The following is a 22,880-nucleotide window of genomic DNA, read 5'->3' as shown; positions in this document are numbered from 1 at the left end:
TTCGATAGTCAGACTACCCCCTGTGCACCTCACTTATTAGTGGGCCTCATTCTCAGTCCTCATTTACCAGGGACTGCACTCATTTAAGCAGTTTCCCAACAATACTAACATGACTTTATGAAATTCTACATGTTTTGCAAAACTTAAATGGTACTTTGGCACCTATTTTGTTTTTTCAGTGTCAGAAGTTTACAGCATCTCACAATCATAAGAGACGGAGTAAAAGCGGAAGAGGCACTATGGTGGATGGAGGGTTTGTTAAGCAGCGAGACAGGGTCTAAGTGAAAAGTAATTTTATGTGTCAGTTGTTTAGAGAATACTTTTCAGCCTTCCTCTAAAACCTAGTGGTTACAGCAAGTTGGATACGGACTAGAGATGCAGCTCAGAGAAGGAAGCAAGCCCGTCGACGTGTCTGACCAGAGAGCCTGCCCTTGAGGGACAGCAGTGACTTAACCCGTGGTGATACTGGGTCAGCACGAGCCAAGGCAGGAGGGCAGGTCTGGGGAACTGAGCCCGAGGGCACGGGTTAGCAAATGAGGGAAGGCAGGAAATATTTGTTAAAAGCCAAAGAAGTCTATTTGGGCCAAACACTGGTCTCCATTCTATAGCTATTTGAGGGTTCTCAACAGAGAATTGAACAAGAAGGTAAAAATACTTACCCTGGGCCAGGCACTGTTTGGGTACTTTCCATGAAGTGACACATTTAATTCTGTCAGTCTTCTATGGTCAGTACTATTTTATCCTCACTTGAAAATAAGGCAGCAGCCACTGACTTGATCAGAGGTCGAGACAACTCAGCCGGAAGACGCTCGAGCTGGGAACCCGCCTGTGTGTGCCTAGCTCTGTGCTGCCCCGACCCTGCTCTGTGGGGGCCTGTGTTCTAGCCCCTTCATCACTTATTTAGGGTGTGACCTTGACCACTCTATGCTGCTGCTTTAATTTCTCACCTGTGGGGAAATTTGTCCAGTCAACCCACGAGGCTGTCACGGATCCAGGAGGAAATAGATCATGTTTCACCAAGTCCAGCTGCCCTGCAGCATGAGGGGTAACATCCTGCCAAAGCTGGCACTTGAATGCCTGCTCTGACTCCCCACATCTTACCTGCGTTCTCATATAGTCCAGAAAATGGAGGCAGGAATCCCGCTTGCTTCTCAGGCCACCTGCCCTGCTCCAAGGCAACGGCACTTCTCCTTGTACCTGTACCTGCCGAACTGGAGGGAGGAGGGAAATGTGTCAGAACCCTTGCCCTCAGAGGGGCACTGCACGCCTCTAGTCCAGAGTAGCAGAAAACTTTGAAAGGAGCCCTCTGGTACCCTTTCCTCCATGGTACCCTCCCCTGCTCTGTACTTCCACAGCCCTGCCTGACAGGAGCCAGGGAAGTATGATGAATGCTGCAGAGCAGCATGGTGGCCCATGGGAACCTATGGCAAGTTGGGAGGGGTTCCTAAGGAAGTAATGTTTAAACTGAGGCCTGAAGGATGAAGAGGGAAAGAGAAGATGCTAATTCACTGAGCACGAACTGTGTGATAAGCCACCTGCGTCATTTCATTTAGTCCTAACAACCCTTGAAGATAGGTATTATTATCCCCGCTTTACAGATAAAGAAACTGAGGCTCAGAAAAGTGAAGAGCCCTATCCAAGGTCACTCAGCTAACATGCAGCAGAATGAGGACTTAAACTCTAGTCTGCATGATTCTGAGGAGGCTGTGGTTATTATAATCATGGCCAGAAGCGATAGTGGCCTCAGCAGAGGCAGAGAGGAGTGGATGTGTGGGCCCAAGGGGGACACTGAAGGCAGAATTGACAGGACTCAGCGCTACTGAGGCAAAGAAGGAGAAGGAATCAGTCAAAGACGATCCCAGGTTTCTGCCTTGATCAACTAGGTGGACAGTGATCTGTCTAGCTGGATCACCTACTAAGATGGAAAAAGGAAGGAGCAGGTTCAGAGGGGGGAAAAGTCATCTAAATTTGATAAATTCTACTTCAGTTTTTTAAAAATTGGCTGATTAAATGAAAATAAAACAGTGATAATTCCATGCCTAGAAACTCCTCCTCTTAATGCCTCCTCAATCCCAGTGTCCTAAGGGACCCCAATTCTCTTCTGATCCTTGGACCCTCTGATACCCAAACACCAAGCAGATCAGAACTGGGAGGACCACCAAGGGAATGCTGTCCTTGGACGCACCACCTGCTCTCTTCTCTGCAGAGGCTCTGCTGGGGAGCAGCTGTCCACGTGCCTGAGCTCCTCAGGGTGGAGTCCCCTGTCCTCCTAGTACTCAGACCATTCTGTGTGCACAGCCTCTGCCGTCACACAGGGCCCTGTGCTCAGAAGGACCCTGCCCTTGGTTTAACACTCTTCTTGGAGTTTTGAAATTCCTACTGTTTTTAACAAGGGGCCTCATATTTTCATTTTGTAAATAGGGGTCCTGCAAATTCTGTAGCCGATCCTGTCTACTTGTCTGCATCGTAATGATGCGAGACAGTGAATGGTAGGTAGCATTTCCCATCTGTGGGAATGAACTTCATTTCCAACTAGGAAGACCCATTACTTTAAATCAAAGGGAAATAAAGCAAAAAAGAGCTCACTTCCTTTGTTTCTATGAAATAGTTTTATGTGCGGGTTTGTTTCTTTCTGGCTAATAACTTAGGAGGGAACCTTGGGAATAGAGTACAGAAATAACAAACTATGGGCCATTAACTATGGTTAATTGTTTCTTTATAGTTTAGAGTGAAGGCACATCTGGATTGCTTTGGCACTCACAGTTACAGGTAGGGAAGGAGGTCTGTTTAAATACAACCTAGGGTCCCTCAGGAGGTGGAGGGACAGGCAGTTGAGTGATCCCAGCCTAGCTCCCAAAGCTAACGCTGCCAGCAAGGCCTTATTGTGAGAAGGTATTTCTCTCACAAGCCTAATCACCAAGCAATTAGGGACCCCTCACCTGAGATCCCCGCAGGTGTGGAGGTGGTCTGCGTGCTGTCTGGGCATCCTGCTGAGGCAGCCTTCGGGGTGTAACTCATACTTGTCCCCAAGAAGTTGGGCTCATCTGCCACTCAGGCTCCAAACAGATGCAAATCCTTCCTCACTTTAGTTAACATCTGTTTGAAAAAAGGTTGAACTCAAAAAATGTTTGAATTCCTTGCTAAAGAATGGTGCAGAAATGCTCCGCTGGTCATAATCAAAGGACTTCCCATCCTGATGAGCTACTGGATGAAGCACTAGGGCTGCTGAGTGGGAAGTTCTGCAGTGTCGTTCACTTACAGTAGTAACAGCAAAGCTTAGGCAAGCACAGCACACAGAAAATGTAAATCAGCCCAGATTCCCTGTTCTCAGAGACAGCCAGTATCAATCCAAACTGACTGTCAAAAGGCTTTTTGGAATATACTAGGTCGTCCCAGTTACTCTCCGATGAGCTGACATGTAACTGCTATCCTGCTCTGGATGCTTGGCTGACCTCCCTGGTTCACAGAATACAAACCAGATTCCATATCTGACATCAGCTGGCCTGTCCAGCTCTGTCTACCCAGAGCTGGCATCTCAGCCACACTTGGCCATTCTTTACCCCTTTACTTTTCTCATCTGTTTCCTCTCTCCGCTCTGTGATGCTTCTATTATTGAGTGCCTATCCTGTGAGGTCCAGGGATATGAGAAGGAAAGCGGGCCCAGTTCCTAACCTGGGCTTTCAGTCTAGTGAACCCTTGAGTTATGCGAACTTCCCTGGCAAACCATGAGAAGGGCTGTGAAAGAAAGTGATGAGAGCTCTGAACACCCCCAGCAGGGGTTTGGTCTTGTTTGGGCATCAGGAAAAGTATCCTTAGAGTACTATGTTGAAAAGAAGTGGTAAAAGTATGCCTCCTTGTCATGTTCCTGATCTCAGAGAAAAAACTTTTAACATTTCATCATTAAGTATAATGTTAAAGGTGGGCTTGTCATATATGGCCTTTATAATATTGAGTTATGCTCCTTCTATACCCAAATTATCGAGGATTTTTTATCATGAAAGATGTTTTATTTGTCAAATGCCTTTTCTGCATCTATTGAGATAATCATAGTAATTTCTATTTCTTACCCTATTAATCTGATGTTTCACACTTACTGATCTGTGTATGTTGAAGTATCTTTGCACCCCAGGGATAAATCCCGCTTGATCATGGTGTATGATCCTTTGAAGGATTGTTGTATGGGAGAAAATATTTGCAAAAGATGAGACTGACAAGGGCTTAATTTCCAGAATATATAAATAGCTCATACAACTTAATAATAAAAAAACCAAACAACCCAATCTAAAAATAGACAGAAGACCTAAGCAAACAATTCTCCAGTGAAGACATACAAATGGCCAATAGGCACATGAAAAAATGCTCAATATCGCTAATTATCAGAGAAATGCAAATCAAAACTACAATGAGGTATCACCTCACACCAGTCAGAATGGCCATCATTAAAAAGTCTACAAACTATAAATGCTGGAAAGGGTGTGGAGAAAAGGGAACCCACCTACACTATTGGTGGGAATGTAGTTTGGTGTAGCCATCATGGAAAACAGTATGAAGATTCCTCAAAAGACTAAAAACAGACTTACCATATGACCCAACAATCCCACTCCTGGGCACATGTCCAGACTGAACCTTAATTCAAAAAGATACATGCACCCCAACGTTCAAAGCAGCACTATTTACAATAGCCAAAACATGTAAACAACCTAAATGTCCATCAACAGATGACTGGATAAAGAAGCTGTGGTATATTTATACAATGGAATACTACTCAGCCATAAAAAATAACAAAATAATGCCATTTGCAGCAACATGGATGGACCTGGAGATTATCATTCTAAGTGAAGTAAGCCAGAAAGATAAAAATATCATATGACATCACTTATATGTGGAATCTAAAAAAAGACAAGTGAACTTAATTACAGAACAGAAACAGACTCACAGACATAGAAAACAAACTTATGGTTACTAGGGGGAAGGGGATGGAAAGGGATAAATTGGGAGTTCAAGATCTGCAGATACTAACTTATATAAAATAGATAAACAGTAAGTTCATACTGTATAGCACAGGAAACTATATTCAATATCTTGCAGTAACCTACAGTAAAAAAGAATATGAAAATGAATAAATGTATGTTCATGTATGACTTGGGGCATTGTGCTGTACACCAGAAATTGACACAGCATTGTAAACTGACTATACTTCAATAAAAATACATATACCAAAAAAAGAGCATATGGAACATACTCCCAGACAGATCACAAAACAAGGCCACAAAACAAATCTCAAAAAATTTGAGAAAACTGAAATCATACAAAGTATCTTTCCTGACCACAAAGGAACAAAACTAGAAATCAACAGCAAAGAGAAAACTGGAAAATTCACAAAAATGTGGAAATTAAATAACACATTTCAACAACTAATGGATCAAAGAAAAATCACAAGTAAAATCAGAAAATATCTTGAGACGAAAACAAGAAAGGTTAAAAATTTGGCAAATGATTCCAAGGATGATCAAGTTTAGGTGCTCCATGTCATGTGTTGCAGCTTGAGCATTTATGACTCATTAAGCCTTTAAAAAATTTTTTTAATTGGGGAAGAGGAGGTAATTAGGTTGGTTGGTTGGTTAGATAGTTAGTTTATTTATTTATTTAATGGAGGTACTGGGGATTGAACCCAGGACCTCCTGCACGCTAAGCATGCACTCTACCATTGAGCTATACCCTCCCTACCCCCAACAAAGCTTGTTTTAATACAGTTGTTAATGTTCATGTTATAAAGAGCAGAACTTAGAGCATGAAACCTAGGTTATAAAATGTGATTAACTCCTGGTTTTGTATTCACTAGGTATGCAGTGTGGGCAGGTCCATAAACTTTTAGGTCTTTCCTCATTTGTGAAGTGGCAAAAGCAATTTGTGCCTTGCCTGTCTCTGAGGGTGGTTGTGCTGATTGAGAACATATATGGTAAAGCAGGTTTACAACATGATTATTATGACTGCTGTTAGCCCCCATGTCTGGTACATGATAGGAAAATAAAGGTTGTAAAATATATATCATAAATACACCTAGTCCACAAGGGCTAACCTTAAGTAGACATCTTCCAAGAAGATACAAATTGGTTTCTTCAGTAAAGACCAATGTCACTAAGAACTTCAAGGACACAGTGACAATGTCATCCAGAATGTTTCCTAAGAGTAGGTTCTTACAATCATTTTACATTTCCCAAGTTAGAAATCTTTTTCATTTCTCATGTGTCTTTTCTAAGACTTTACTTGTCTAAGACTCCTGGATCACACTTAACTCCCTCACTCTGAGCAGATGAACTCTGAAAAAGGGGGAAAAACTTTCATGCTGTCTCACACCCATCCTTTAACATCTATACTATACCTACATCTTTAGCACCTTCAATCCTGTCTCAGAGGATAAAGGCCCCCTTTCTTGTTTTCAAGGCAGGTGTTCTTGATCCAGTTGTCTCCTGACTCCTCTAGGACTTCATGCCATCAGTCACTACTACATACAAAATAGATAAACAACAAGGTCTTACTGTATAGCACAGGGAACTATAGTTAATACCTTGTAACAGCCTATAATGAAAAATAATATGAAATGTATATATATGTACAACTGAATCTATGCTGTACACCAGAAATTAACACAACATTGTAAATCAACTATACTTCAGTAAAAATTTCTTTAAAACACACAATATCTATGGGATACAGCAAAAGCAGTTCTAAGAGGGAATTTTATGGTGATATAAGCTTACCTCAGGAAACAAGAGAAATCTCAAACCACCTAAACTTTCACCTAAAGAAATTAGAAAAAGAAGAACAAACAAAACCCAAAGTTAGTAGAACAAAGGAAATCATAAAGATCAGAGAGGAAATAAATGAAATAGAGACTAGAAAAACAATAGAAAAAAATCAACTAAACTAAGAGCTGGTTCTTTGAAACCATAAACAAAATAGATAAACCTTTAGCTAAACTCATCAAGAAAAATAGAGGGTCCAAATTAGTAAAATCAGTAGAGAAAAGAAGTTAACAACAAACACCACAGAAATACAACAGATCATAAGGTTACTACAAACAACTATAATCCAATAAAATGGACAACCTAGAATAAATCAACAAATTCCTAGAACTGTGTAATCTCCCAAGACTGAACCAGGAAGAAATAGCAAACATGAACAGAACAATTACCAGTAATGTAACTGAATCAGTGACAACAATAATAAACTCCCAACAAACAAAAGTCCAGAACTAGATGGCTTCACAACTTTCCTAAAGAATTACAGAGGAAGGACTGCTTTCAAACTCATTCCACAAGGCCAACATCACCCTAATACCAAAACCAGACAAAGAAACCACAAAAAAAGAAAATTACAGGCAATATCACTAATGAACATAGATGCAAAAATCCTCAAAAAATATTAGCAAGCATATCCAGCAAGGCTCTCGTTCAGACTTGATGGACAAATCAAAAGCTTCACAGATAAAAGCTAAAAGATTTCAGCGCCACAAAACCAGCTTTACAACAAATGTTAAAGGAACTTCTCTGGTCATCAAACCATAAGAAAAGATAACAAAAAGAAGAAAGAGAGAAAAAAAAAGAGAGACCTACAAAAGATTGCTTTGGCTGTTCGGTGCTTTTGTGGTTCCTTGTAAATTTTGGAATTGTTTGTTCCAGTTCTGTGAGGAATGTTGCAAGTATTTTGATGGGGGTTGTGTTGTATCTGTGGGTTGCTTTGGGTAGTGTGGCCATTTTGATAGTGTTGATTCTTCCAATCCAAGTGCACAAAAATCCTTCCATTTCTTTGTGTCATTTCGGTTTTCAGAATATATGTAACCTCCTTGGTTAAGTTTATTTCTAGGTATTTTGTTGTTTTTGATGTAATGGAAATGTCTCTGCCAGTTATAAAATTCTGGTTTTTGAAGTGAAAAAAAAAAAGTGAATGAAGGGCCGCAAATGGCAAAATACCCTTCTTTTTTATGGGATGCAGTATATATACTGCATCTCCATTATCTGTTCAAGTGCTGATATGCGCTCAGGATGCTTCCAGTCTTGGCAATTATAAATAATGTTGCTGATAATAGCAGGGTGTATGTATCTTTTTGAGTTAATTCTTCTTTTGTGGTTGGCTTTATTCCTTTGATAACTATGTAAGTTTAAAAAGCTAAAGCTCTAAACGTTCTTAGAAACAATGAACAGTACATATATGTAAATTAAAAAATATATATGCAGTGAAAAATGACCTATCAAGTCATGAAAGACATAGAAGAAACTTAAAAGACATATTACTAAATGAAAGAAGCCAGTCTGAAGAGGCTACAAACTGCACGATTCCAACCAAATGACATTCTGGAAAAGGCACAGCTACAGAAACAATAAGAAGATTGTGGTTTCCAGGGGTTTGGGGAGAGAGAGGGAGGGAGGGAGGAATGAACAGATGGAGCACAAGGGATTTTTAGGGCAATGAAATTATTCTGTATGGTACTATAGTAGTGGCTACATGTCATTATGCATTTGTTAAAACCCATAGAATGTACAACATCAAGAGTAAATCCTAATGTAAACTATGGACTTTGGTTGGTAATAATGTGTCCATGTTGGTTCATTGATTGTACTAAATATGCCACACTGATGAGGGATGTTGAGGCTAGGGGAGTATACATGTGTGGGTGGGGAGGGCTATGTGTGACTCTATTTTCTGCTCAATTCTGTTGTGAACCTGAAACTACTCTAAAACAATAAAGTCTATTAAAAATATTAACAAACAAAATTCAACAATACAGTAAAAGTATCATACACCATGGTCAAGTGGGATTTATCCCAGAGATGTAAGGATGGTTCAACATCTGCATTCAACATCCATTTATATAAACACTCTCCACAAATTGAGTATAGAGGGAACATACCTCAACATATATGATATAATCTGAAGGCCGTATATGATAAGCCCACAGTTCACATCATACTTAATGGTGAAAAGCTGAAAGAATTTCCTCTAAGATCAGGAACAAGACAAGGATGCCCACTCTTGCCACTTTCATTCAACGTTAGTATTGGAAGTCCTAGCCACACAATTAGATGAGAAGAATAAATAAAAGGATTCCATATTGGAAAGGAAGAAGTAAAACTGTCACTGTTTGCAGATGACATGATACTATACAAATAAAATCTTAAAGACACCACCGAATAAAACTACTAGAGCTTATCAATGAATTCAGTAAAGTTGCAGGAGACAAAATTAATATACAGAAATCTGTTGCATTTCTATACACTAACAACAAACTACCAGAAAGAGAAATTAAGAAAACAATCCCCTCCTCCCAGTTCCGGCGCAGTAGAGGCCCGGGGTGGTGAACAGTCTCCAGCACCATGTCTGGTTTGTCTGGCCCACAAGCCCAGCGTGGCCCTTACCCATCATTGCTGCTTTTATTCCTGCTCGGCCCCAGCTCCAACCTCACCATCTCCTTCCATCTGCCTGTTAACTCCCACAAGTGCCTCCACAAGGAGATCCACAAGGACCTGCTGGTGACCAGCGCCTACGAGATCACCGACCAGTCTGGGGGCGCTGGTGGCCTGCACACCCATCTCAAGATCACAGATTCTGCTGGCCATACTCTGTACTCCAAGGAGAATGCAACCGAGGGAAAATCTGCCTTTACCACTGAAGATGACATGTTCGAAGTGTGTTTTGAGAGCAAGGGAACAGGGCGAATACCTGACCAACTCATGATCCTACACATGAAGCATGGAGTAGAGGCGAAAAATTACGAAGAGATTGCAAAAGGTGAGAAGCTCAAACCTTTGGAGGTGGAGCTATGGCGCCCAGAAGACCTTTCAGAAGCTATTGTTAATAATTTTGCCTATATGAAGAAGCGAGAGGGAGAGATGCATGATACCAATGAGTCAACAAATGCTCGGGTCCTGTACTTCAGCATCTTTTCAATGTTCTGCCTCATTGGACCAGCTACCTGGCAGGTCTTCTACCTGCGTCGCTTCTTCAAGGCCAAGAAGTTGATGGAGTAATTAAGCCCAGTCTCCTCACCTTGTATCTTAGCCAGCAGAACGTCACTGGGACGTGCCTAGCCGAAGCATCCTACCAACAGCACCATCATGGCACGTTGGAGCTTTCCTGCCAGAACTGATCTCTCTTGGTGTGGGAGGACATTGGTTACCACCTACACCCAACAAGCCGAAGAGGGACTTCTTTTTAACTTGGTAGGATTTGGACTGGTTTTGACAATAAGACTATTATTAGAGTCACCTATGACAAAACATAGGGGTTACCCAGATAATGCCAAAGCCAGCATTTGGACTGGGTTTCCTCGTATGATCTATTTGAACCATGTTTTCTTTCCTTCTCCCGCTTGCTCATCAGACTGGGCTTCCACTCTAGTTCCTTTACCAAGATTTGTATGACCGTGTTGAACTTGTTTCATTCAGATTGTCCTATTTGAATTTCTGTGTGACAACACCCTTAACTTTCTCTTGATTCTTAGCTGAAATGTTTAGGTAGCTTCTGGTGATACCCTTTCATAAGTTTGTGTCTCTTAAAAGGGCGATGGATGTGACACCTCATACAAACGAGCTCTGAAGTGTAGATAACTCTTCAAGCAAATTTCATTTTAGAGAACTAAAATATTTGTGCTCAGTTGCTTGAACTTTTTTCTTTTTGTGTGTTTATGTGTGTTTAGTTCCAGCAGTTTTATCATGTATAGATTCATGTGACTACCAACACAAGATGCAGAGCCGTTCCACCACATGGATCCCTTGTGCTACCCTTTTATAGCCACAGTCACCTCCTTCCTTACCCTCAAGCCCCAGACTCTGACAACCACTAATCTGTTCTCCATCTCTCTAATTTTGTCATTTTAAGAGTGTTATATAAATGGAATAATATAGTATGTAACCTTTTGAGATTGACTTTTTTCACTCAGCATAATGCCCTTGAAATCCATCCAAGTTGTTGCATATTCCACCAGTTTGTTCCACTTTATTGTTCAATAATATTTCATAGTGTGGATATACCACAAGTTTGTTTAACCATTCACCCACTGAAAGACATTGGGGTTGTTTTCAGTTTTTGGCCATTACTAATAAAGCTGCTGTGAACATTCATGTACAGGTTTTTTTATGTGAACATAAAATTTTATTTCTCTGGGATAAATGCCCAAGAGACGAGTTGCTGGGTTGTATGGAAAACAGTTTATTTTTGTAGGAAACTGCCCTGCTCTTTTTCCAGAGTAACTACCCATTTTATATTCCCACCAGCAATGTGTGATCAATCCAGTTTCTCCACATCCTCACCAGTATTTGCTGTTATTTTTTATGTTTTAGTCATTCTGATAGGCATATGTAATGATACTTCACTGTGGTTTTAATTTGCATTTTCCTAATAGCTGATGATGTTGAACATCTTTTTCATGTGTTTATTTGTCATCTGTCTTCCTCAGTGAGATAGCTGTTCATGTCCTTTGCCCATTTTATAATTAGATTGTGTGTTCTTTTTACTATTGAGGTTTTTTTAAATTGAAGTATAGTTGGTTTACACTATTGAGTTTTGAGAGTTCCTTGTACATCCTAGATACAAGTCCTTTGTCAGTTATGTGGTTGCTTAAATTTTTAACCTGACTTCTACAAAGGAAAAAAATAAGTAAAATTTACCACGTCTTCTTACATGGCAAGTCACTGACTTAATTTCTGTTCTTATGTGTTCCATTTAATTTCTGTTCTTATGTGTTCCACCTAGAAAATGAAGACATACGAGTTATTTAAAACTAACACACCTGGGAGGATCATGAATAGAGTAAATACTTGAAGATATATGTTGTGAAAGCAAAGCCAAGAATCACTATGGGAATATGAGGTGCCTAAAGGCCAACACTAATGTAAATAAGAGAAAGTGTGGACACACATGACCACGTTCATAAACAATTGTGAAAAATACTATCACTTGAAAATTTCCCCATTTCTTCCAGTAAAGTGGGTAGGAGTTTGTCCTTTCTGTAATCTCTTTTTTAACCCCTGCCGACTATTACAGGGCTTGTCTAATAGCAGTGGCAGGAATTACAGGCTTTAGGGCCCTGTAGCTTGTAGTTAAGAAGCAGCATATTGGAATTAAGAGAATGCTGCTGTGATGACCTGGATAAAGTACAAAGAGAGAAGAGGGAGTAAGTTATGTTGTTAAAATCTCGGGCCCTTCTCTTAAATGTTCCAGCTACTGTGAACCCCAAAGCCTTTTTTCCACCCTTCCTTTGACTCCCTGTATGAATTTCTCTGGTGTGGCATAAAAGTGGTTTTCATTAATTTGTGCAACATTGCCATCTGCTGTTAAGAATTGACAGGTACTGCTTCTGAGACCCTGACAGCCAAATCCTCATCATAAAGGCAGCAGATGTTGAGAAAGTCTGCCTGTGGTATTACATATACTGAATGACAGAGGATACATCCAAGCAGGAAAGAAGATAACCAAATTTGTGAGTTAAGATCCATCCCTAGATGCTTAAAGGTGAAATTCTGTTCTGTACCATTAGCCTAACAAGATACTCTTTCATATTTCTGACTGGTGCCTTTCTCCCTTTTAGAAGCAATGAAAGCTATTCAGTTGGTTAGTCTTCTGTTCTGACAAAATGTCTGAGAAGAAGATAGGAGAGGAGAATATTTTATTTTGCTGATGCTTTATTCCCAAATATGACTTCATGAAACTGAAATTCTTTCATGTCCTTTCCTTTTACTCATGCCAAAACTACCAACTTGGACATTTATGCTTTAGATTTAAAGTTCATTGACATTATACCTGGATTTTATCTAAAAAGTAAAAATTTTGCTTTTGGTAAAAGACTAGTGCAAGAGCAAATGAGCTTTTAAAAAAGGGATGTTATGTGCGTTCCTCCATTTTTGACCCGGTCACTCAACAGTCTGTAAATTATTGATGAGAATAATACAGTTTAAGTAAGCTTTGTTATCCGTTGATCCGTTGTCATAAACCCTTGTCATAAGCCATTTTTCTGTTTAATGGAAAGAAGCATGTGGGATTTATACAGATGCACTTGTAAGTATTGGATTGGGGATTTTTGTGTAAATTTTCTCAAATAAAGGCTAGCAGAAATCATTTTAGGTGAAGAAAAAAAGAAAAAGAAAAAGAAAACAATCCCACTTACCATTGCATTGAAAAGAATAAAATACCTAGGGGTAAATCTAACTAATGAGATAAAAGACCTGTACTTGGAAAATTGTAAGACACTGATGAAAGAAATGGAAGATGACACACACAGATGGAAAGATATACAGTGTTTATGGACTGGAAGAATTAATATTGTTAAAATGGCCATACTTTGCAGGCAATCTACAGATTCAGTGTAATTTCTATCAAAATACCAATGGCATTTTTCACAGAACTATAACAAATAATTCTGAAGTTTGTATAGAAATACAAAGATCTCAAGTAGCCAAAGCCATCTTGAGGAAGAACAACAGAACTGGAGGTATCATCTTCCATAACTTCAGACTACACAACAAAGCTACAATGATCAAAACACTATGGTACTGGCACAAAAACAAACACATAGATCAATGGAACAGAATAGAGCCTAGAAATAAACCAACACACTTATGGTCAATTAATCTATAACAAAAGAGGCAAGAATATACAATGGGAAAAAAGGCAGTCTCTTCAATAAATGGTGCTGGGAAAACTGGACAGCTACACACAAATGAATGAAATTAGAACATTTTCTCACACCATATAGAAAAATAAACTCAAAGTGGAATGAAGACCTAACTGTAAGACCAGAAACCATAAAACTCCTAGAAGCAAACATAGGCAGAACACTCTTTGGCATAAATTGTAGCAATATTTTTTCTGGATCTGTTTAAGGCAAAAGAAACAAAAGCAAAATTGAGCAAATAGGATCTAATTAAACTTAAAAGCTTTTGCACAGCAAAGGAAACCACTGGCAAAACGAAAAGACAACCTACTGAATGGGAGAAAATATTTGCAAATGACACGACAAATGAGGGGTTAATATGCAACATATATAAACAGCTGGTACAACTAAATTTTAAAAAATTTAAAATGGGCAGAAAGAAGTGGGTAGGGTATAGCTCAAGTGGTAGAGTGCATGCTTAGAAGGCATGAGGTCCTGGGTTCAATCCCCAGTACCTCCTCTAAAAATAAATAAACCTAATTACCTCCCCCCAAATAAAATAATAAAATAATACAATAATAATTTTTTAAAAAAATGGGCAGAAGACTTGAATAGACACTTTTCTAAAGAAGACATACAGATGACCAACGGGCACATGAAAAGATGCTCAACATCCCTAATCTTCAGAGTAATGCAAACAAAGCCACAATGAGATATCACCTCACACCTGTCAGAAAGGCTACCATCAAAAAGACCAAAATAACAAAAGCTGGCAGGGATATGGAGAAAAAAAAATGTGACAGGTGACAATGACTATACTTATGTTCATGTATAACTGAAAAATTGTGCTCTAAACTGGAATTTGACACAACATTGTAAAATGACTATTACTCAATAAAAAAATGTTTAAAAAAAAAAAAAGAAAGAAAAGTGTACCACCAAAGGGGGTTCAGAATGGAATGAGCCCTTCCTTCCACTTGGTCTCTTGAGTGTGTCTTATAATAATAAAAACTATTAACTGAACCTTTATTATATGCCAGTCACTACTGTAAGCAACTTACTACATTACTTATTTATACTACTACATTATAAACACTCTCATGTAATCCTCAAAAAATAAAACAACAACAAAGAAAATGAAAACACTAATTCAAAAAGATACATGCACCCCAATATTCACAGCAGCATTTTTTTTTTACAATAGCCAAGGCATGGAAGCAATCTACATATTCATCAATAGATGAATGGATAAAGAAGATACAGTGTGTGCGTGCATATGTACACGTACACACACACACACACACACACACACACACACACACACAGCGGAATATTACTCATTTGCCCATTGTAATAATACAGATGGACCTGGAGGGAATTATGTTTAGTGAAATAAGTCAGACAGAAAAAGACAAATACTGTATGATAACACTTATATGTGGAATCTAAAAAATAATACAAATGAATGTATATGCAAAACAGAAAGAGACTCAGATTTAGAGAACTAGTGGTTACAGTGGAAAGAGGGAAGGTAGGAGATTAAGAGGTACAAACTACTGTGTATAAGATGAATAAGTTGCAAGGATATGTTGTATAGCAAGGGGAATATAGCCAATATTATAATAACTTAATGGAGCATAATCTATAAAAATTTCAATCAGCACGTTGTACACCTGGAACTAATATTATAAATCAACTATGCCTCAGTTTAAAAAAAAGAAGATGGTTTTCTGTATGTGTACTATACTTGAATAAAAAGTTAACACACAAAAAGATAATGGCTTCAAATTAGGATAAATGGAAAAACAATATGATCGACAGAAATAGGAAATTTGCAATGCATCTTTTCAAAGATCAACCCATTATGCAACACTTGAACACATTCCAGTTAATCGCTTGGATATTTGGGATTCTTCCAACATCATATATGAACTCATTCAGCATGTGCTTATTGAGCATGCCTTATGTCTAGTCACTCTGCAACAAATAAAGGTTGTGGGGGATTGTCCACAGGTTACTGATGAGCTCACATTTTGGATTCTCCCAATGCCCCTCACTACAGTGAAAAACCTTTCTGTGCTATGCATTGATGTGACCAAGGTTAACACAGCCCCTGGCCCATTTGAGAATATGACTTTCACAGAAATCTGGCTTTCTGGGGTAGCTTTCCTATGTGTAAGTTATAGCAAAACTAAATGACATCTTCTTGCAATTCTTTTTCCCTTTCATTTTTAAAGCTATGTAGGTAATTTTCCTATAATGTCTTATTTTCCAGTTGTTTAACGTTTCTCTTAGCAGGAAGGAACTGCTTTTTGTTTGTTTAATGGGGAGAAATGTTAGAAAACCCTGCCTCAGATGTCTTGTATTACTGTATTCAGTTCATGTTAAGATCGTAAGTATTCTGAGTCTTAAACTAGGGATCGTCTCAGTCAGAAGTTGTCAGTACTTATACATTTAATTTATCATTGGGTTAGTATAAACTAAAAGAAGGGGGAAAAAAGTCTCTCCTGGGGCTGAGCCTGGACTGTGTTCTCATGGGAGTTCTAAACCATTTTTGGTAACTGTCATTTTCCAAACATCAAAATATGTAGAAAGTAAACGGCCTCAAAATATGGGTTGTCCGTGGTGTGGCAAATTTTGAACATCACTTCTTCTCAGATCTCTGCAGATGTACCAAGTAGCAATCATAGAAAGCCAGTTTAAAATCTACTTTATTCGAAACCTTTCTATTAAATGATAAATATTAAGAGGAATAATGTCATTTTACACATCAACAAAACTTCACAGTCAGCAGAAAACAGAGCCAAGTAGCCAAAGAGAACATTTCGATACTGTTTGAGAGTTCAGTACTTTCCCTGACATCATTTCTTAGCTGGGGCACTCAAGCAGGCAGCAGCTTATCATTTACAGCCCCTGTCATTTCCTGTTCCAATTCATTAAACCCTAGGCTTTCGCTAGAAACGCAATCCACATGGAATTCTTCTGCCAGTTAGAAAAGATCAATTCAAAGGATGCAGAAATTGATATGCAACACTTGAGTGGGCATGAACACCATAATAAACTGTCACCTACACATGGAATTATATTTTGTTGACTGACAGCGTATGGGCAGAAGCAGTGGGAGCACATGTTTAGTCCTTATAGTTGAGGCTTCTTGCATATTGACTGGCTTCTCTTTGGCTGCCAAAGAATGAATCCAGTTCAAAAGCTTAAAGCCAAGTTGGCAATTCTTTGTCTTTCTCTCTAAAAATTACTCTAATTAGTAAGGCAATACAGCTAATTTACACACAGAGGCTTGATTCTAAACTTCAGTCATTTGCCTATTTTCTTCTCAGTGATACTTAAAGTTCTAGGATTCCAGAGTCACATTCATAAACACATATATAAACACCAGTGACCAAAAAAAAAAAAAAAAAAAAAAGTCCCATGGCTACTGTATGCCCCAATGGAGATGAGGATAAAATAACACCCTAATGCAGAAATGAGAGGGCTTGAAATAATGCAGCTGGCACTCTCAGTCATGAGTGAAGCACCTGGGATTGCAAAGGCAACATTTAGCTTTCAGAAGCTTGTTGCTAACAGGAGTCAGGATCTCTTACATCTTTTCTTTCCTAGTTCTAAAGTGGTGGGCAAAATGTCTGCTTTTATTGATTTGAAGTGGCCTAAAAACTGCCGAAAAATGAGCAAAGGAAATTATATACATATGTTCTCCTTCTAAAATGCCACCTTTGTGAAGCTGTCTTGATTTCAGAATGTACAGCTTCATTCTCTACACTCTATTATATAATTTATATCTCCATTAATATTTGCAAACTATTTTCTATGTGAGTAATGTGTTTACAGGTCTTCCCCCACTTACTAAACTGTAAACTTCCACAGCTCAGAGACCAAGTTATTATATCTGGTCCCCACAATGCCAAGCAGAGTGCTTTATAAACGGCAGGTGCAAAATAAATGTCTGGTGAATGAATAAATGGGGTAATGTCAGGTTTATGATGACTATAAGTTACGATGATGTTAAGAGTAGTTGCTCCCTTCACCCCGGTCTCTTTCCTCTGTATTTGATATCATGATTGCATGCACTGAACAGGGAGAAAGATTTAGAGATGTCTTCCTGGGAATTTTATATTCAATATGTCTACTTTGATAACCTTCAAGTAAACCATCTTTAGAAGAAGATTTCCAGGGTTAAACTGAACTTGAGGACAGTTTCAGTCAGTCAGACAAAAGGTATATCTACTTCCTGTGATGCAGCGTGTTGTCAGACATCTCAGGAAAAACTCCAAAATTCTAAAAGCCGAGAGCATGACTCCACAAGACTCTATTAACCAGGTACTGTCTATATAAAATGATCAAGAAGAGGAAAGAAGGAATCCTGAATTTCCTTTAACTGAGAAGGAAGAATGGTCTTTAATTCTGAAAAAGCATGGGTCTAACTAGAGACCGACTAATGAGGAGGGACAAATGTCTCAGGAACACAGAGTTAAAGGAAACATGTGTCTAAAGAGAGAAAGGTCAAATTTAGGTAATGAAAGTCATCTCAAATAAGATCTCCCCCTGCCCATTTTCATCTGTTTCACATGTTATTTCACTACTGGATTCAGGATTTGGCAAAACTTTTAATAAGTGGTTATTTGGAAATCTCTAAACAATGATTGATTTCTCCCACAATGTATATTTTTTCCTTCCAAAACAAACAAGATACTTTACTTTGACAGGAACAATTTCCAATCTCTTAGCACTGAAAGGTACAAAAGAAGATGGAAAATTGTTTGAATACTATATAGCACTTTTGAGTTTTTTGGCCATCATCCCCAGGGCTAGATTTAATCGAAAGATGAAGAACAAGCTCAAAAGCTTCTAGTTGACAAGAAGCAAGTCTTGGGTTTGGGATTTTTGTGTCTGAGCTGTAAGTCAGGTTCACAGAAAAGTAATCAGAAACTAGACTGGCTGGAGAGAAGAAAGAGCCTTGAAATGAGAGGTGGCAGACCATGGACTGTACTTGAGACTTGGTCTCTTAACAAGCCTGGGACCCTGAACAAATTACCTAAACTCTCATCTGTAAAGTGCTTTGATAATTTCTAAAACCCCCTTGTAGCGCGATCAATTTTTAATTGTCTCTTAAGGCATAAATTAGTTCATCCAACTATATTAATACCTTCAACGAATATAATAAAAGACAGCTTCTGCCCTCAAAGAGTGGACAAGTCAGTAGGAAAAGTGAAGGCTTCACCCACAGCTCATTTACCCATTCAAGATCTAAACAAAATTCACAAAGGAGCCCAGCAGGGAATGAGGATGGAAAAGGGTGCAGAAACTCCATAGAAGCTCTTAGGAGGAAGAGAGGGTCATTTATTATTTCAGGCCACCAAGTTTATTGAATGATTACTGTGTGCTGGGCACTGGGGATCTTGAGGTGACCCACACAGATCAGGCCTCTAATGATGTTAACTTGCATTCTAGATGATGAAGAAAGAAAAAGAGGTTAAGAAATAAATCCAGATTGTGGTAAGTTCTATGAAGGAAAAAGGGTGATAATGAAAGAAAAATTGTGGGTGTGTTTTACCTCAGCGGGCAGGCGTCCCCTCACGAAGCCCGGCAGCTGACTGTGCTCGATATACGGGTTGCTCAGGCGGGGCGGCCCCGAGCCAAAGGCGCCTTCAGGGCCCGCGTGCGGTGCCACGAGCTCAGCGCGGGTCCCTCATGCCCGGGAGCTCCGGGTGAGCTCTCGGAAGGGCGGGAAACGCGACCGCAAAGACGCCGCGCCGGCTGCCGGAGGTCAGATGGACGGCGCTGAGGGGGCGGGGCTCGCCAGGGGCCTGTTAGCCACAGGCTCCCTCTTTTTGCATATTCATAAGGCCGAGAGGGGCGCGCCTCCCAAGCAAGCGTGAGAGGTAATGAATTATTCATGAGAAAGCATCTCGCCCCGCCCAGGAAGGACTCGATTATTTATAAGCCCGAGAGGCGTTTGGGCCAGAAAAAGCCGTTGAGTCCCCTTCACAGGGAGCCGTCGACCCGCTGAGGTGAGGGCTGCCCACACGCAAGCAATCCAGAGGAAAAGGGCGCTGAGTGCTGTCGTCTTGTTTTATGTTATTATTATAATTTTTTTCCTTTTCGTTTCTTTTTACTTGAGGCTTCAACTTTGATTTGAAAGTATTTCGCTGAGGCCTGAAGTATTCTGAGGAGTAGCGGGAAGCCTGGATCTGAGGGGAAGGACAGGGGGCGCCTCTAGGTAACATCCCCTCAAGGCTTGACGATGAAAAATTTCCCATTTACCAGGAGGAAAAACGTGGAGAGAACTGTTCCGGGAACACCCAGATTCTTACTATCTAGGTAGCTTTAAATTGAGATTTTGGTGGAAAAGAAGGAATCAGACCTGACGAGGACGCGGCAGCGGTAACTGGCCGCCAAGCGCTCTGTCAGGCCGACATCTGTGTTTTGCCATAAACTGGATGGGAGCTTTGGGGGGTTATCTTCTAGGTCAGGTTTTCTCCAGCCTTTGAGGTGTTCTGCCAGAATCAGCGGCTGGCGCAGATGAAGGCTGGAGGGGGCGGGATGAATCCCCATGGAATGGCCTCCTCTTTCACCTTACTCAGGTTTTGCCATTTAATCTCTGTGCACTTTGGTTCCCCAAACTGGGCAGGGGAGAGAATGTCTTGTAACTCAAGATTAGCCAATTACTAAAATGTGCTCAATTGTGCAGAGTACTGGACGCGGTGTGCAGTACATCATGTTCTTGGCCGGTGAAAATGAAGAAAAAATATGGTTCTTGCCCGTAAAGGAGTTTTAATCTAATTAGGACAATAGTTTCTCCCCCATTGGGCCATAAATCTCTTGAGATGGGAACAGTATTTTACATCTTTGTAAGCCTACACAACGACTGGCACATTGTTGCCTAGTAAATGCTGAATGAATGAATAACTGAAGTAGCAAGAAGAAGATATTAAAAAAAACCAAAAGAGCATGAATAAATACCCAGCTAATATAGTGGAAACCATTTACCCTGAGTGAGCACGGAGTAGGGGAATTAACAGGACCAAATGGGATTTGTTAAAGTGGTGAATAATAATGTATGGAAGCAAACTCTGGGAAACCTCTGAATAACAGGATGACCTTTGGCAAACCAAGTCCCTTTGCTGGACTTGCCTCTTCTTTATAGCTTTATATTTTACATTTAAATCTATGATCCATTTTGAATTAATATTTGTATGTGGTGTCAGATTTAGGTTGAGGGTTTTGGGGTTTTTTCTATCTAAAGATGTCCTATTGTTACAGCACTATTTGTTAAAAAGACTATCCTTCCTCCCCTGAACTGACTTTCCTTTTCTTTAAATGAAGGGATTGAATTAGTTGTAGAGGATGTCTCCTCTACCTTCCGACTCTATGATGTGAGCCCATTTATGTTAACATGTGCTTCCTATGAGTAAGGCCATGCTTCATGTCATACACATGACATATGTATAAGGAAGGTCATCTAGCTGCATCTTAGAATCCAGCTATTGGATATTATTCATTTGATAGAAAAGGGATTTTCTTGCGTTAAAAATAGTTTTGGAAGATTGAGAAAGTTGGGTAGACAGCATTAGGAAATCAACTATTATTGTCTTTGGACAAATGTAATGAAACTTTCGTTTCTTATGTCACTCAGAATGCCCCCCCCCAAAAAAAACCCGATGGCTTAGGCCTTCAGAAACTAAACAACAGCTGGTCAATCTTCATCTGAATCTTGGATTCACACATAAAATGGTAAAATAGTAATTGTGCCACCACTTTAAATAGGGCAGTTGAGATGTAGGTCAAGAGGTGAGCAGAGTGAGTCTTTAACTGAGAGGACACAGATTTGCCTCTTTCTTAAGGAGATCATAATCCTTGTCACAGAGTAAACATATTAAGCATAAAAGTGAATGGTACTGATGCTCTGTAAAGTTTCAGATGCTTGTAGATCCAATATGCAAGCAAATATATACGTGAAAGACATTTGAAAGCTAGAGTTCTGTTCTTAAAAGCCATAGTTATGAAATCTCTCATAAGTATTTAGATAATGAGTCAGAACAAGGTGATAAAAAAATCAGTAATTTTCTGAGAGTGCATGATCTGTGGAGTCATACCTCCTGGGGCTGTCAGCTTGTGAGCTTTCAAAATTAAGCAGAGTTTGTACTTGAATAGGAGACTTCTACAAACAACTGCTCAAAGGGAAAACAACAATAGCAACAGAATAGTTAGAGGTTGAAAGGAGTCTGGCTATTTAAAAACAATTATTTAGATCTTTTCTGCCTTCCTGAAGCCAGCTCATTTTATAGCACCAAAGAAAGACACTACCATGTTTAGAAATAAAGCAAGCAAGCCTAACAGCTAGGAAGATGCTGGTAGTACATCATTTTAGATGGAATGAAAGCAAAGGGGAATTTCATTGTGGAGCGTCATTGTGGAAAAACCCCCACATTGTGACTCAAAATTCTTGATTTTTATTCTCGGTTCTGCCTCTAAGGGGTTGATTGACCTTGGGTAAGTCAATTGATTTCTCTGGACCTTGATTATCTCATGTAGAAAATTAGATGTTCAGACTAGATGACATTTAAAGTTCCTTCTACTTCTAAAATTCTATAATTCTTTTCTAGACCCTTAATTCTTTCTTGTTCCTGTAGCACTTCTCTATTGACTCTGCAGACATTTATTGAGCACCTACTGTGTTCCAGCTGAGGATTCAAGAATGAACTAAACTAGACACAAAAGTTTATATATGATTCCACTTATATGAAATGTCCAGAATAGGCAAATCCATAGAGATGAAAAGTAGATTAGTGGTTGCAAGGGGTCAAGGGAGGGGAAAATGGGGCATGATTGCTAATTTCTTTTGGGGTAATGAAAATCTTCTGAAATTAGCTAGTAGCAATGGTTACAAAACTTCATGAATATACTAAAGCCTATTGAATTGTACCTTAAAAAAAACGTAAAAAATGAAAAATGAGCTAGGCAGATACAACTTTGCCCTCACATTATCTCACAGCAAGGTGGAGTGGATACATAAATGCAAAATGATATGGTATATATTACAGTGGGCACATAATCCGGACTTGGTGGTGGTGGTGAACCAGGGAATAATTCCTTGAGAAAATTATACTAAGGCATGTCTAGGGGATGAGTAATAATTGGGAAGGGAGGAGGATGTTTCAGGCAGAAGGAGTATTACAAAAGCCGGAAAGCTAGAGAGAATATAGGGTAATTAAAGTGG

General features: G+C 39.5%; 1 protein-coding gene across 1 annotated transcript; it reads left to right on the top strand.

The window, feature by feature from the left end:
• The first annotated feature begins 9,326 nt into the window (after positions 1–9,326).
• LOC116150036 (transmembrane emp24 domain-containing protein 10-like) lies at positions 9,327–10,868 on the top strand. Its single transcript, XM_064481428.1, has one exon. It carries the CDS (start codon positions 9,375–9,377, stop codon positions 10,026–10,028), a length of 654 nt encoding a protein of 217 aa, XP_064337498.1. The 5' UTR covers positions 9,327–9,374; the 3' UTR covers positions 10,029–10,868.
• Positions 10,869–22,880: the final 12,012 nt, after the last annotated feature.

Source organism: Camelus dromedarius, chromosome 31, assembly GCF_036321535.1.
Source record: "Camelus dromedarius isolate mCamDro1 chromosome 31, mCamDro1.pat, whole genome shotgun sequence".
NCBI classification, from domain to species: domain Eukaryota; kingdom Metazoa; phylum Chordata; class Mammalia; order Artiodactyla; family Camelidae; genus Camelus; species Camelus dromedarius.
This window is presented reverse-complemented; position numbering and strand designations above follow the sequence as displayed.